This window comes from Bufo bufo, chromosome 3 (genome assembly GCF_905171765.1).
Source record: "Bufo bufo chromosome 3, aBufBuf1.1, whole genome shotgun sequence".
Lineage (NCBI taxonomy): Eukaryota > Metazoa > Chordata > Amphibia > Anura > Bufonidae > Bufo > Bufo bufo.
This window is the reverse complement of record NC_053391.1, coordinates 142,006,568-142,023,923: the sequence shown is the minus strand read 5'-3', so window position 1 is coordinate 142,023,923 and position 17,356 is coordinate 142,006,568. Positions and strand designations below refer to the sequence as shown.

Genomic DNA, 17,356 nt, shown 5'->3' with positions numbered 1-17,356 from the left:
TGGTCAAGTATTTTGCATCAGTATTTGTAAGTCAAAACCAGGAGTGGAACCTGCAGTATTGAAAGATTTGTACCTCTCTATGTCTCACACCAACTCCTGCTTTTAGCTTACATAGTCCTCATGCACACGAACGTGTGCCGACCAGGCCTGTGCTGCGTACCACAAATTGTGGTCTGCAATGGAGGGCTCCGACCATGGGGCCACCGCATGTGAATTGCGGACCCATTCACTTGAATGGGGTCCGCGATCCGCATCCAACTGTCCGCACCGCAAAAAAGTAGTGCATGCACTACTTTTTTGTAGTGAGGAGGCACGGACAGAAAACCCACGGAAGCACTCAGTAGTGCTTTCGTGGGCTTCCAATCCGTGCCGCTGTTCCACACTGCACCACATCTCCCGGATTGCATACCCATTCAAGTGAATGGGTCCACATCCGTGATGCAGGGTGCACCCTGTAATTGTGTCGCAGGGGTGATGATGACAGGTTAAATAGTCGAGATTGGAGTTATATAGCTGACACCTGCTGTAAATGGCGTGGGAACAACTGTCATTTTCAAGCTACATAATACATTCCTATGGATAGCAATTTTTGCAGTGCAAAAGTGTAGATTTAGAGCAGTGGCGTAACTAGAACTTATTAGGCCCCACAGCTAATTTTTGAATGGGCCCCCACCCCAAGCCACCCCCTCCTGCCTTGCATCCCTCACTCCTGCGTCTTGTCGAGATCGCGCTCTCAAACGAAGTCAGGCAGTCGCTCCAGCCGTTTCCGGTGTATATACGGTAATATCATTGTATAATACTGTTGAGGGGCTGTGACAATAAAATCTTTTAGTTCTCCTCCTGGGTGGAGGTCCCATAGCAGCTGATTCCCTTGCTACCACTATAGCTATGCCCCTGGTTTAGACATAGTCTTAGGTTGGTTTCAGAAAAAATAAGGCCTCGTCCACATATCAGTTTGGAGATCCAGCACACTGTTCAGGCACAAAGCAGCCTACCAGGCCTCACAGGCATGGCCAGATCCTCTACTTCATTGCCAGATCTCTATTGACTGCAATGGGGTCAAGTGGTGATCTGGACGATTTCTGGCATAAATGGCGGGTTTTGGCTGGACAAAAACTGTAGCATGCAATGATTTTTCATCCAGTCGACAGCCAGCATTTGCGCCAGATCAGGCTGCCAGATCTCCGAAACTAAGATGTGAACACAGCTTTAAACAGTTTGTCTGATGGTCACATTTTGTAAACCGAACTTGGCTAGACTAATCCGAGCTCACTGGCAGTGATGGTCAGTTCACAGTGTTCACCAGCAAACACATGCGGGCTGCCATTTTTAGTAGGGTAGACTCACCCGTCCGGCGATGCACAGGTAAGCCCTTACCTGTGCCTGTGTCTTAAATCAAATGCAGTCACCGGGAGTAGGCAGTTCCGAGAACAGCCCGATGAAGGCCCCTGGTGGCTCTTCTCGGAACTGCCTGCTCCCAGTGACTGCATTTGATTTCAGACCGGCTCCCGACACAGGTAAGGGTTTACCTGTGCATCGCCGGACGGGTGAGTCTACCTTACTAAAGATGACAGCCAACATGTGTTTGCTGGCGAACACTGCGAACTGACCATCACTGCTCACTGGTACATAGTGAGCGGATTTAGGGTCCATTTAGAAGTCAGTAGTTCTGGGTCCGCATCAGTTCCGCAAATTTTTGGAACGGGGGCGGACCCATTCATTTCAATGGGGCTGCAAAAGATGCGGACAGCACACCGTGGCCCCCTCAAAAAGATAGAGCATGTTCTATTCTTGTCCGCAATCACAGACAAGAATAGGCATTTCTATCACAGGGCCGGCCATGTGCGGACCGCAAAACTCTTACGGACGTCTGAATGAACCCTACAGGGCAGCATCGCTTCAATAAGGAAAAGGGTACTTTCACACTAGCGTTAGAAGAATCTGGCAAACAGTTCCTTTGCCGGAGATCATTTGTTTCCGTATCCGAATCCGTATCCGTCTGACAAATGCATCAAAATACCGGATCCGTCTCTGGTGTCATCTGGAAAAACGGATCCAGTCTTTATTTTTTTTACATTTTTAAAGGTCTGCGCATGCGGCAATTTCTTGAACACTTGATGCAGGATCCGGCATGAATACATTTCAATGAAAACTAATGCCGGATCCGGCAATCCTGGCAAGTGTTCTGGAATTTTGGCCGGAGAAAATACAGCAGCATGCTGCGGTATTTTCTCCGGCCAAATATCGTAAAAGGGAAGGAACGGAAGGCCCCTATGACGGAATTTAATACCGGAAAACTTTAACGCTAGTGTGAAAGTACCCTAAACCTGAATAGATTGTTATGCAGGTAATTTACAATTTTCTGGATTTCTGCTTAAAGCATGTCCGTAACTCTGCATGCATCCAGTTTTTGCCTCTTCTGTCTTGCTGTTATGTCTACGAAACATAAACTATAAGAAGGTGTATGATAGAAGCGACTGTCGCACATCAGGCGTAGGAAAGTAGAAGTAAATGGTTTTTCTAGTGTAGGAATGTGTGCTGTCTGTGTGTGACTGTGGGTGGAGGGATGATGTCATGATGGGAGGTGGGGAAGAGCAGTGGGAGAAGCTGACTGAAGAGTGAGCCTTGCTTGCAGTGAGTGAATGGTGGGAAGCAGCAGCATTGTGCACAGTGGAGAGGAGCTGCCTGACAACTGATGCTGCTGCTTATGGAAGCCTGGACTGAGCAACATTGCTGACATCCCTAGCAGCTTCCTCTAATACAGTGCCTGCTCTTGTGTTGCCAGGAGGACTGACAAGCCTGTGGTTGTATCATCTAATCATCTTTGTGGGCACCTGGCAAAGTTCAGCATGGCATTAATAATGGAACCAGTGAGCAAATGGTCTCCCAGTCAGGTAGTGGATTGGATGAAAGGTAATGTCATTTTATTAACTCTTAAAAACAATTGGATGCATGTCATGTCTTAGCTTTAGGGTCTGTGCATGATTTACATGTCCTATACCAACTCATGGAGGACTTGTTTAACCAGGATTTTCTTCTGAGGAACAGATGTCTTGGAGGATTTAGGTGGCTCCTTGCTTCCTGTCGCACAGGTGCCAGTGAGGAGTGAGCAGCATTTGACTTCTCCAGAGCTCCAACCACATGTGAGCTTGGAAAGTTCTCCTGTAGATTATGATGAGGTAATAGACCTCAGGTACCACCACCGCTAGATGATGATAAGACCTATGATGCCACCCGGGATCTGTGTGGTCCCCTTATACATAATCTATTTCCTACATCTGAGATTCTCCTGATTTCCGATTAGGTGAAACTCCGTATTGAACCCCCATTTACCTGTGAAATAGATTTAAACACATCTTAATTAATTTCTCCCTTAGCCTACAAAATAGGTCACCAGCAATTAAATTCAATGGCATATTTTTCTTTTTTTTACAAGACAAGACATGGGTTAACAGTACACCAACTAATTGCCTAATTAAGGTTGATGTGAAGTAAAGATTGCTTTCCAGATCCACTTGTCCTCTTTTAACGTTTGGATGAGCTATGAATCCTGGTGGGATTTCTCAGAGGCTTTCAGAACCAAATGCGAAATTGGGGCATGGAAATGGTGCCAGATCTATTATAGAAAACCTCTTGTCTTTGAGAAAAAGGGAATCTTGTGGATGGATCTAGTGCAGGGTTCTGCTGCCAACAGACGTTGATTAATGACCCTTCACAATTGACGTGTGGGTCCAGAGTATTAACTCTTATACTGCTGGGGCTGTTTGGCAGGTTTCTCTAAAATAAGGGTTGTTTATGGTGTAGTTTGATTTGATCCTAGCTTCATATTTGTAAGTAATAGACTGTATAGTATAAACTGAAAATGGAGTGAGACCTTGATTTATATTGATCTTATATGGCATTCTGGTGGTAAGCTTGGTGTTTGTGATCCTTCGCTAGTCAGACATTGCAGGGCTATGTGATCAGTTTGCGTATGTGCTCCACACTGATTTATGAAATTCATTCATGAAATTGAATTGTGCTTGATTATGTTTTATATAGAAAATTGTTTATGTTCACTTATATAAAATCAGTGCTCTCCATTCCTCCGAGCAGGTGAACAAAACCCTTTTCTGGTATGAGGGGCCACCTTTTTAGCTTGTACCACTCCCAAGAGCCACAATAAAATGTAAAGGTGTATTCCCTTCTGAGACATATGTGGCATAAGTACAAAGGTGGGGGTTTTACATTATGGAGCACCCACCTACCAGAAGAACCCCCGAAATAGTCAGGCATTTCACAACCCCCATAAACGATTTCTCTAGTGTGCCGAATGGGATTATAAGACTCCAATGTGCTATATGTAGGTTCCAGAGATGGTACCCCCACCTATCAATTATTTACATTAGGTGTCCACAAGGCATAGTAAAGAACAGGATTGCGACGCTACTTGCAAGCTGCAGGAACCTCAACCCCAGAATTGCAAAAAAAAATCCAACTGTGCTCTATTTTTTTGCGGTTCTGAAGTTGCAGCAGATTTAAAGTCACTCTACCAACCCATTAATTTCTACAGCGGCAGTGTTAGGCTACATGCACACGATCGTATGTGTTTTGAAGTTTGCAAATTGCGGATCCGCAAAAAAAAAAATGGATGACATCCGTATGCCATCCATTATTATTTTTTATTTTTTTTGCGAATCCATTGTAACAATGCCTAAAACGGACAAGAATAGGACATGTTCTATTTTCTTTTTGCGGGGCTACGGAACATACATACGGATGCGGATAGTACACGGTGTGCTGTCCACATTTTTGGCGGACCCATTGAAATGAATGGGTCCGCATCCTATCCGCAAAAAAAAACTGAACGGACAGGGAAACAAAATAAGTTTGTGTGCATGAGGCCTTACACAGCAATCCCTGGCCGCATGAAGAGTGCCAAGCCAAGATCCCCATGCAGCCCAAGCCTTATACCAGATTTCTTGTGTGTTATTAAATTTGTAGGGCAGTGTAGTTTTCTACCCCTTTTCAGAAAAATGTCAAGGGAGATGTAGCAGGGTAAAAAGTCCAAAATCTTTAGCATAACGAGGCTTGCACAAAAATTAGTTTTTGTTTTTTTGTTTTGTTTTTTATACGCCAGAAACCGTCATGGAAGCTTTAACAAATCTTCCAGTGCCTACATTGATATCTATGATCAGTACAGGAAAGAGAGGACAGAGCTGGCACCTAATGACGACACTCCTTTCTATTCATCTGAGCTGTTGTGGCACAGACAAGTGTCGATGATTGGGGACCACACAGAATGGCATTGTGCGCTACGTGTGGGGCTGGTTGGGCACCCATGTCTTAGAGCTTTAGAGTTCTGGATCACTTTATTAAGACACAAAGCATTATTGATACATTTCTTTACATTGCCTCTTTAGCTCTGACATATTCTGCAGCATTGTACAGGATTGTCACTCACGTCAGTGATACACACTTTGGCACAATTTTCATAGGAGGCCAAAGAATCTAGCAAAACCTGCAATGGTCTTTTCCAATGTATTTTACATCCTATGTGGAGGTACCTTGACTATAGATGCCATATTTTTTAATTTTAGGATTTGATTAGAGTCTGTAGACTTTGATGTCAAAAGGGTCCTGGCTATATCCACACCCCGTAATATTATTCTGTGTAGGAACTTTATATTAACAGAGTTGTCCAGCTTTTACTAAGTTATGGTCTATCCTCTGGATAGGTCATCACTAGCTGATTGACAGGGTTCCGACACCCAGCCAATCAGTAGTTTAGGTGTAGATCCGGTGCTAGAACTACACAGTACCCTCAATATGTTGTGGACAAAGCTTGTCATTGTAACACTGCTCCGATTGACTTCAATGGGAGGTGCACTGTAGTAACAAACTCTCTCTACTATACTTTGACAGTGCTGTATATATATGAATATACTCAACATGGAACTGCTTGGACACACTACAGAGATTTAGGGAGTGTCTGATTTACAACATTTTATTGAAATATGCTATTTAGGCACTGTGAGTCAATAGAGGTGATCTCTTAGCCAGAGTGAAGAAGTTCTCTAGCTCTGAAGGACCAGCACGTTCATGTATTACATGGACATTTCATTGATCTCAGTAGTCACTATGTAATGCTTCATTTCACCTATGGTGGTGCTGCAGGAGAACAGAACACTTGCTAGGTTCCCACGCAGACAACGCCATGTCCGATTGCAGGATAATCTTTTATCATCCAAAACAAGAAGTGGATACAAAAAGTAGAGAGGTGAATCTGGCTCGATTACATATAAATAATATTCACATCTACTGTATATTTGAATACACTCGTAGATAAATAAATGGGGACTTACTTCCAGTGTTCCCATTAAGCCTTCGAAGCTGCTGAGCGGGGTTCGCTTAGAGCTTGGGCAATGCTACATCAAAGATAATCGTCACATTGGACAAAAAGCATAAGGTATTTATAACCCTACACGATATCTCATCATGCAATATAACCCCTACACTATTCTGTGCAGTATAACCCATATGCCATGCTGTACAAATTACAGTATAACCCCTACACTATGCCATACAGTATAATCCATATAGCATATGGTACAGTATAATCCCTACACCATGCTGTGCAATGCAGTATATCTTGCTGTATAGTATACAGTATAGTCTACTAGGGTTGTTGCGGGTATGGGAATTTCAATACCCAATCGATACTTTTGTCCCGGTATCGTATTTTCATTTTTTTTCGATACAGGGCTGCGCTGTCTAGTATCTCAGAACATGAGCACACTGCTGTCAGTGCGCTTATGTTCCCTCAGCAGCAAAGGGGAGAAGGAAGCAGTCTCTCTCTCCTCCCTGTGTCGCTGCTGCCAATAAAGACAGAGGAGCGGAGGAGGGGAGAGCGCACTGCGCCACCAATGATAGGAGGACCTTTCATGGGTCCGGACTTTGTTAAGTAGCAGGCTACATAGAGCGGCGCCCAGGGATCTTCCTGCACTTACTATTATTCCTGGGCGCCACTCCGTTTGCCCACTGTGCCCCCGTTACAGTCTCCTGCTCCGTATGCTAATTACTACTATCGGAGCAATAGGGAGGACACATCGGCTTCTCTCCTGGGCGTTTCTTCGCTGCGATTGGACAGCTCTACAGCCAGGGAGATTAAACGCCCAGGAGAGAAGCTGAAGGGGGCACAGCGGGTGAACGGAGCGGCACCCAGGAATAATAGTAAGTGCAGGGACATCCCTGGGCGCCGCTCTATGTAGCCTGCTAACTTAACGAAGTCCGGACCCATGAAAGGTCGTCTTTAACTTTTAATACAGGAGGCAGGTGCCGGCAGCAGAATCACATAGCCGGCACCCAGCCTCTGACAGGGAGCTGCAATCAGCGGCAGTTAACCCCTCAGGTGTGGCATCTGAGGGGTTAACTGCTGCTGATCTACTGCCGGCACCCGCCTCCTGTATTAAAGGTTAATTATCATTGGTGGAGCAGAGCCCTGCCCCTTCAACCCCCCCCCCCCAGTATTAAAATCATTGGTGGCAGTGGCCACATGGTCCTCTCCCCTTCTCACTGATGGCAGTGGCAGCTTCTGATCGGAGCCCCAGCAGTGTAATCCTGGGGCTCCGATCGGTTACCATGGCAGCCAGGATGCTACTGAAGCCCTGGCTGCCATAGTCAGCTCCCTGCTGCTGTGTGTACTATGCACAGGGCAGCAGGGAGAGTGTGAGATCCTATTCACCCTAATCCCTAATAGAGCTCTATCAGTGTGAATAGGACAAGGGATTAAAAGATCCCAGGTTCTAGCTCCTAAAGGGGAAAATGGTTATTAAATAAAAAGTAAAAAAACAAAAAACAAAAACAAAATATTAAGTATAAATCACCCCCTTTCCCAATTTTACATATAAAATATATAGACAATAAATAAATAAACATATAACATATCGCAACGTCCGAAAAGTCCAAACTATTAAAATATAAAAAAAATCTATGCAGTGAACGCCGGAACAGAAAAATAAAATAAAATGGTGCAATTCGCCATTTTTTTAAATGTGGAATGCACGTGGCTTTTTTTGGTGTTTTTATTTTTTTCACGTGGCATCGAATGGTATCAAGTATCGCAATACTTTTTTATGGTATCGCAACAACTCTATAGTCTAGACTGTGCTGTACAATATAGTATAACCTCTGCACCATGCTATACAGCATAATCTATACACCATGCCGTGCAACATACAGTATAACCCCTGCACCATGCTGTACTGTATGCAGTATAATCCATACAACATGCCATATTATGCAATATTCTGTATATGCCCGCATAATTTACAGTATAAACCATATATCATGCTGTACAATATACAGTATAACCTCTACACCATGCCATGCTTTTTTTGTCTTTAGCTTCCTTTATTTTCTTGGATTTCCTTCTGTTGACTTTCAATCTTTAATACGTTTATGATCTTTGTAGTTTAATTTACAAATTTGGCATATTCTATTTGTAATTTATTTTTACTGGTTAGATCCTATGAGACCCTTTATTTATTTTTTAATCTGTCTCTTTGTCACTTTCATAAAAGTTTAATAGACATTAATAAAACATAATTCTGGATATGAGTGCTATGTTAGGACCCAACAATTATCACGCATCATGTTAATTTATTGTCTTACAGGAAAAGCTGCAGTTTGTAGCAATTTACCTATTATTCAGTGCTTAGGACAACATGACATAATTAGTTCCCCTGTGACAACAGAGATGTTCTCACTGAACTACAAGTGACAGCATCTCTCCATATAATCTGCATTCTATGAATTCATTTCTAGGTTGGGTGTAATATCAGAGCTGTGCTGTGTGTCGTGAGTAAAGATGTCCTCTCCCCTTTCTACCCCCCCCCCCCCCATTCTGCTTTACTCAAACACTGATAGACAAATTGCAGCTGCATCCCCCTCTTCCCTGTCTAATAACTGTTTTACTATATATTAAATGTTTTTGTGACTGAGGAGGTAAAATTTTCAGCCTACAGGTTGAATAAATGAATACAGGTAAGGAAAATACATATTTCACTTGTCCTAGTAAGATATACCAAAGTGCATGTGAGCATCAAAACTGGGCCATGGAAGAAGGGGGCTTCATTTGAGGAATCCTGTTTTCTTTGCCATTATGTGGATGTATATGTGTGCCTTACTTACCTGAGGAAGTCACTGTGGGAGGAAAGCAAGTCATTGGAGACAGTGGGATTCTCTGGGTAATGTTACGCTGGGAAACCTTGGGCCCTGTAATTCATGCTGATGTTTCTTTGACACCTACCTGCCACACTGTTAACATTCTTTAAGAATAGGTTGAGAAACACGACACAATCTTGGCATTGTTGGGATTTACGGGGAAAAACCTGTCCAGTCCATGGAGGCCCCAAAGGAACTGTAACTGTCACACCTTCTATCAATAGATATGATGTTTAGCAGTTGAAGGATGGAACTGAGCGGTGCGACCTACTAACTAGGTGGACTTGCACACTACTATACAGATTCAACACCAGGGAGGGCAATATATTAAATAATAAAGAGAATATCTCACAACGGGACAATTTTTGTAACTGAAAGTAAATCCCATTAAAGGATCTGCTGCTTATGTCTTGGATATCACAGCATACCTTCAGAAGTCTTGTGGAGTCCATACCTACAAATTAGAGTTGTTTTTGTGGCACAAGTGAGACTAACAAAGTATTAGGCAGGTAATTTTAAATGGGGTTATCCCATTAAGACAACTTATCCTCTATGCAAAGGATAGAGAATAAGTGTCTGTGAAGGTCTTCATTTATCCAGGTCATGGTATATCTGTAAAGAATAAATCAAGGCAAATGGACTTACTGTAGATTTCTTGAAAACGTTTCACTCGTTCTTCCAATGAGCTTTCTCAATTCTGAGTGACTGTACAAGAATTATCTGGGAATAAATATGTAGCTGAATCAACATCTGGTAATTATACCCGTCTTGACACCTTTTTCTGGGAGGTCATTATCAACTGCTCACTCCAATTAGGATAATGTAATCAACACCTTTGACACCATGCTGGGTATAATTACCAGATGTTGATTCAGTTACATATTTATTCCCAGAGAATTCTTGTACAGTCACTCAGAATTAAGAAAGCTTGTTGGAAGAACGAGTGAAACGTGTTCAAGAAATCTACAGTAAGTCCAGTTGCCTTGATTTATTCTTTACAGATATAGAGAATAAGTGTCTGATTGGCAGGAGTCCGACAGCTAGGGCCCCTGCCGATCATAGCAACGGAAGCTTGAAGTCCCAGTATGAATGGAACGACAGATGTGCACGTGTCTCTGCCATTCCATTCAACTTTATGGGCTGCCCGAGATACAAGCTTTTGGCTGTTTCTGGCAGCCCAACAGATCTGAATGGAGCAGCATCACGTCTGCATGACCACCACTCCATTCAAACGGTGGAGAACAAGCCCCGATTCTCATGATTGATGGGGCCCCAGCAGTTGTACCCCCACCAATCAGACACTTATCCCCTATCATGTCTTGATGAGACAACCCCTGGAAATTACCTGCCTAATACTTTGTTAGTCTCACATGTGTCACAAAAACAACTCTAACCTGTAGAGGTATGGACTCCACAAGACATCTGAAGGTATGCCATGATATCCAAGACATAAGCAGCCGATCCTTTAATAAGATTTACTTTCAGTTGCAATAATTGTCCTGTTGTAAATGTTCTGGTAACAGAGACTCAGAACACGGCTGAGAGAAAGTGGGAGCGTTTCAGAGCTAGCTGAGATTGTGAGCCTGATAAAACAACTGCTTCTACACTTCTTCTGAACATCTCAGGAGTCTGTAAGTGTGATTTATCCATCCTTATCTGCTCTGAGAGTCCACAGCTGAAAACAAACATAGTGGGAATTAAGGAAAAGATGTCACAGCATACAGTGCTGGCAGATTTCACAGAAGGGAGACACCTCCTGCTTCTGAGTGAAATGCAGATAGCTGTGCAGCTGAAACAGGGAATTATATGTTTGAGAACAACATTAGGGATGTCCAAACATTTACTGTTCCTTCACCATTATTATTATTATTATTATTATTATTATTATACAAAGAAGCACAGCTATTATACAAACTTTTGTTTAGATTGATGTTTGGCTCTTTTTTTTTTTTTTTAAGAGGGATGAACTTCATAGGATACTATCCTTTTGAAACCACAAAATTTTATATATATATTTATATTAATAGCACTTGCACTAGCTTTATCCCGCTTACAAGGGAGTATCTGAGGTGGTAATATCAGTGCTCTACCAGTTGCTAAAAGCTACAGATCACTAGCTAAAGGTGGGTAAAGGTCTGGCAACCACTGCTGCTACAAACGTTCGCAGAGGTGGTGGTGTTTCCAGGTGCTGATGTCCCATTATAGAAAACATATTTTAATTTTTTTATTTACAATAATAATAATAAGTTGTGTGAGGTTAGGCTAATTTCACACTGGCAATGTTTCCATCTAGATGTGGTCTGTTTTTACAATGGACAGCACTCCACCAAACACTTACCAACCCCTTTCAATGAGTATGTGCCCATGAGCGTTGTTTTCACTGACCATTTCTCTGTTCAGAAATCGCAGCATCTTCTGTGTTTGTCCATTTAAGTCAATGGGCCAGTGGAAAAAAAGAAAAAATTTGCAGCACATGGATGGCATCCGTGTGCGTTATGTTTTTCACTGATGGCTGCTAGGAAATTCTGTGTGTTAGGCCTCATGCACACGACCGTTGTGTGTTTTGCCGGCCGCAAACCGTGGATCCGCAAAACACGGATGGCGTTCGTGTGCATTCCGCAATTTGCGGAACGGCACGGACAGCCTTTAATATAACTGCCTATTCTTGTCCGCAAAGAGCTGACAAGAATAGGACAGGTTTATATATTTTTTTTGCGGGGCTTTGAAATGGAGCAACGGATGTGGACAGCACACATTGAAGTGAATGGTTCGGCATCCCAGCCGCCAAAACTGCGGCTCGGATGCGGACCAAAACAACGGCTGTGTGCATGAGGCCTTATTCTTAGTTTTATTTTATTACCCACTTTAAAAATGGATGATTAATGGATGCAATCTGGATGGAGAGGAATGGAAACTCTGTCGACACAGACAAAACTGAATGAACTTGCATGCAACATCATCTTTCACTGAACAGAGTCTGAGACGTTTCGTATCAGTTGTGTGAAAGGGACCTAAAATTTATAAAATATTAAAGGGACTTTATAAAATGTATAAATTAACTTTAAAGAGGTTGTGCAAGAATGGGAAAGGGGGTTTGGCAACCCTCCCCCACTTGGCCAGACGTGTATAGGGAAGCTTAATTACCTGCTTCCTGGCGCTGGCTCCCTGCTTCTTCTTCTCTTCCCAGCCTGCAATGCTCTGGCTGCTGCAATATCAAACTTGATGTTTACAGGGAGGGAGATCAGCAATCACTAGCTGCGGTGGTAAAAGTCTCCCTTTAGGTCATGACAAATGGTCACATGAGGCAAGGGGTTCCAGTCTCTCCCAGGGCCAGAGGGAGCTCAGCGGAGCATCATAGGCCTGGAGGAGAAGGAGCTTTGAACCAGCATCAGGATGCAGGTAAGTAATCTTTCCTTTACAGGTCCAACCAAGTGTGGGTATTTGCCAAACCCCCCCCCCCCCCCAACCCAATTCATGCACAACCCCATTAATATGCCAAAAAATTGTAAATGAAGACAAATCGCCATATACTTATTAATCTTAATGATTTAGTACCGCTCCTGTACCACTGACGCCTGCTGTTCTATGGCCAATAAAAGAGTCAAACACTCTTTATGCCTAAGACAGATATTTAAATTCATCAACTTCAGTATAATGACAGACATTAGATCGCCCAGCGATCAGATTTATGTGATTTTGTCTAGATATTGTCGTAATAATTGGCACAGTTTGGTGCATCTAGTTTTAGAAAACTTCAGTAAACTTGGCTCCCCAGGGGCATGACTTTGTGGGACAAAGTGTGTGGCCTAAGGCCCCTTTCACGCGAGCGAGTTTTCCGCGCGGATGCGTTGCGGGAGGTGAACGCATTGCATCCGCACGGAATCCTGACCCATTCATTTCTATGGGGCTGTTCACATGAGCGGTGATTTTCACACATCACTTGTGCGTTGCGTGAAAATCGCAGCATGCTCCTCTTTGTGCGTTTTTCACGTAATGCAAGCCCCATAGAAATGAATGGGGTTGCGTGAAAATCGCAAGCATCCGCAAGCAAGTGCGGATGCGGTGCGATTTTCACGCATGGTTGCTAGGAGACGATCGGGATGGAGACCCGATCATTATTATTTTCCCTTATAACATGGTTATAAGGGAAAATAATAGCATTCTGAATACAGAAGTAAAACAGCGCTGGAGGGGTTAAAAAAAAAAAAAAAATCATTTAACTCACCTTAATCCACTTGATTGCGATGTCGGCATCTCCTTCTGTCCCCTTTACTGAATAGGACCTGTGGTGAGCAATAATTATAGGTCAAGGACCTTTGATGACGTCACTCCGGTCATCACATGGTAAGTCACATGATCTTTTACCATGGTGAATCACCATGGTAAAAGATCATGTGACGTACCATGTGATGACCGGAATGACGTCACCACAGGTCCTGTTGCTGCACAGAGATCAGATGAAGCCAGAAGGAGATGCCGGGCCGCGAACAAGTGGACTAAGGTGAGTTAAATTTTTATTTATTTTTTTAACCCCTCCAGCGCTGTTTTACTATGCATTCTGTATTCAGAATGCTATTATTTTCCCTTATAACCATGTTATAAGGGAAAATAATACTATTTACAGAACACCGATCCCAAGCCCGAACTTCTGTGAAGAAGTTCGGGTTTGGGTACCAAACACGCGCAATTTTTCTCACGCGAGTGCAAAACGCATTACAATGTTTGAAAGAGGCCTAAAGGTGAGATATTTTGTGCCAAAATTTCAACACATCTGTGGCAAAAAATTATGTGGCAAAGTTGTAGGCCAAACAAATAGGTGGTATAAAGTTAGACAGAAATTTTTAGCCATGGACCAAATTTATCATCCAGCATGAGCCAGTATAATACATTTGAAGCATCTTACTGCTTTACACTGTCTACATTTTAGACTTAGGCTACATGCACACGACCTTATGTGTTTTGCAGTCCAAATGGACAAGAATAGGACATGTTCTATTTTTTTTATGGGGCTACGGAACGGACATACTAATGCGGACAGCACACCGTGTGCTGTTTGCATTTTTTGCTGACACATTGAAATGAATGGTTCCGCATTCTATCCGCAAAAAAAACGGAACGGACACAGAAAAAAACGATGTTGTGTGCATGTAGCCTTAGAATAAGTAAATCTGTACTGTTGTTTCTATCTTGTTTCTAACTCCTAAACAACCACTTTATATTTCAAACTGGACTTTTTTCCTTCATGAGGTATAGATAACACCGGGACCCACTTTCCGTCCTTTTTCTTTTGCCCTTCCTTTTCTCTTTCTCTTTTCCCCTTCCTTTTTTCTTTTGGCCTCATGCACACGACCGTTGTTCTGGTCCGCATCCGAGCCGCAGTTTTTTTGGCTCTGGTGCGGACCAATTCACTTTAATGGGGCCGCAACGGATGCGGACAGCACTCTGTGTGCTGTCCGCATCCGTTGCTCCGTTACGTAGCCCCGCAAAAAGAATATAACATGTCCTATTCTTGTCCGTTTTGCGGATAAGAATAGGCATTTCTACAATGGGCCGCCTGTTCCGTTCTTCAAATTGCGGAAGGCACACGGACGGGTTCCGTGTTTTGCGGATCCGCGGTTTGTAGACCGAAAAACACAACGGTTGTGTGCATGAGGCCTTTCTCTTTCCCCTTCCTTTTTTCTTTCTCTTTCCCTTCCCTTTTCTCTTTCTCCTATCCCCTTCCTTTTCTCTTCCCTTCTCCCTTTTTATCTTTCACTCCCTGTTGTTATTGGCAACTGATTCCACTGGAATCTTTAGTAATTCTATTGAAGAATTATTATTTTATATATATTTATATATATATATATATATATATATATATATATATATATATATATATATATATATATATATATATGTGTGTGTGTGTGTGTGTGTGTGTGTGTGTGTGTGTGTGTGTGTGTTTTTTGCTGAAAAATAGGATGCAATATATGTAACAGAACACAGACATCACCATGGTGACTGTTGATTAAAACAGATCTAATCTAAGGCCAGGGTAACACAGTCCATGTGTCGGCCCAATATCCTGGACCAACCACGGCTCCCTTGACCCGAAATGACTATGTCATAGTGTTTTATGATAGGCAGGTCATATCTGATTGCAAGTCTATTGAACTGTACTCGCATGATGATATGAATACAGTGCAATAGATCTCCAATCACATATGAACTGACTATATCATAAAACACTATGATGCAGTCAGTTTGGGTCAGGGGAGCAGTGTTTGGATTGGGAGATGTGGACAAAACATGGACCATGTTTCTCTGGCCAATCACGGTTGTGTGAATTAGCCCTAAATACATTCTTCTTGTGTAAGGGTGCTACCACACAGTCATTTTTGTAGTGTCTTTTGGCTTGTAAATAACGGCAGGAAATCCTGGTATTTTTTAAAAGCATTTTTTAGCGGTGTCTGATTGCTGGCCAAAAAGCTGCCTGGTGGCCACACGGAATGTTCTCAGTGGGAAGGCCGTGCTGCTCTTCATTTGGCTATGGATTATGGCCATGACCATGGGAGGCAGCCTTGCCTGCTAACCTATCCCAAGTTCCCATGGTCAAAAGATGCCGTATGAACATACCCTTATGATGCAAGTATCACATGTAAATTGTAGCTTGAAAATGTTCCATCTGCTTGTTAGAAAATTCCTGTATAAATCCCTAATTCTTGGGAACCACAGTCTCATAGACTGTTGACCTTAGCTTTTTGGGGATCTTTTCTTTCTTTGATTAGCTAATTCATATAATGTTTGGGGTAACAGAGGTGAATATGGAGAATTACTATAACCGTCGAGTATATCATGTACTCTGTTGTTTCAACCAGAATTGTACTGTATCTGCTTCATTATTAGATTTTCTGTAACTTAATGACAAATACACTTTGGGCTCAGATCCAATTACATTATTGAATTTTACCTAGGAATAAAGTAAATCCAGAGACTCAGGCTCTCTGAAGCTAGTCACACTACCAAATTATAGCTCTGGTACTTTCTGAGGAGTTCAGTTTTGTGCAAATAAATTTGATCCCGTGTATAATAAAATTTGATGAAACTTTATATTACACTTAGTTTTTTAGTTCCTCACTAGTGATAGACGAACATCGGCCGGGACGGTTCGTGAACGCGCGAACGCGATCAAATGTTCGTGAACCGCAAGTTCGCGGCGGGCCCAAATTACTTTAATGGCAGGCGAACCTGGAAAGACTTCAGCTCATATTTGCAGCCACCAAATACTTAGTAGAAGTGCACAAATAGTCCCACAAGATGGAAGTGAAATACTAGAGCGGGATCAATGGCAAAAATTCCAACAAAAAATGTGTCTTAATCAGGGGACATTTTTATGAGTCTTAAAGGGAAATTCTCTTAAAGGATAACTATCATATTTTCATTAAAAAAAACTATTTTAGCATATGTTGCTGCTGCAGCAGCATTATGCATAAAGCAATCTTTAATTCCTTCACTCACCACTGTTTTCCTTGAGTTTTCCCCTTAGTTACGGCTGTTTTTAATCCTGCATTATAAGGACCTTCTCAAGATGGCTCCTCTGCCAGTTCTCTGAGTCCAAAAGCCAGCCAAACTCCCGGCTGTCAGTCACAGCGAAGGGGCAGGTAAGGGGGCGTGGTTACCGTGACTGTTGTTCATCCGTTCGGTGAACCGCGAACGAGCAAAGTTTGCCGCGAAACGGCCGCCGTGCGAACTGAAAAGGCCATCTCTATTCCTCACCATCTTCAAGCTTGCTGATGGCTATTGGTGAACGGAAACCTGCTCTGAACAAATTGATGCAAATACGCTGTTCATGCAAGAAACACCCCAAGCTGAACTGTATTTCTTGCACATGACACGGGGCTGCAAAAAACGCAGAAGAGAGAGAATTCATGTGACCTGTTCTGCAATATCTGGCCCTGCTTTTAGACATAATACTACAATATGCATTAGTTGTCTATTGTGTTATTTTAAAGGGGGTTGTCTAGGATTATAAAAACATTGCTGCTTTCTTCTAAAAACAACACCAATCCACCCCTGTCCATGGGTTGTTGTTGGTATTGCAGTTTCGAGTTAATGTTGCAGAGCTGCAATAGTGCAAGCAATCTGTGGACAGGTATGGTGCTATTTTTGAAAG

The 17,356-nt window shown here is 42.7% G+C and overlaps 1 protein-coding gene across 3 annotated transcripts in view; it reads left to right on the top strand.

Annotated features, from left to right (window-relative positions):
• The first annotated feature begins 2,692 nt into the window (after nucleotides 1-2,692).
• CNKSR2 (connector enhancer of kinase suppressor of Ras 2) overlaps nucleotides 2,693-17,356 on the top strand; it is a 422,681-nt gene continuing 408,017 nt past the window's right edge. For all 3 annotated transcript variants that reach the window (XM_040423664.1, XM_040423663.1, XM_040423662.1), the window contains exon 1: nucleotides 2,693-2,913. In XM_040423664.1, the coding sequence (XP_040279598.1) occupies nucleotides 2,850-2,913 (64 nt within the window). In that variant the 5' untranslated portion in view covers nucleotides 2,693-2,849. The remainder of the gene's footprint in view (nucleotides 2,914-17,356) is intronic.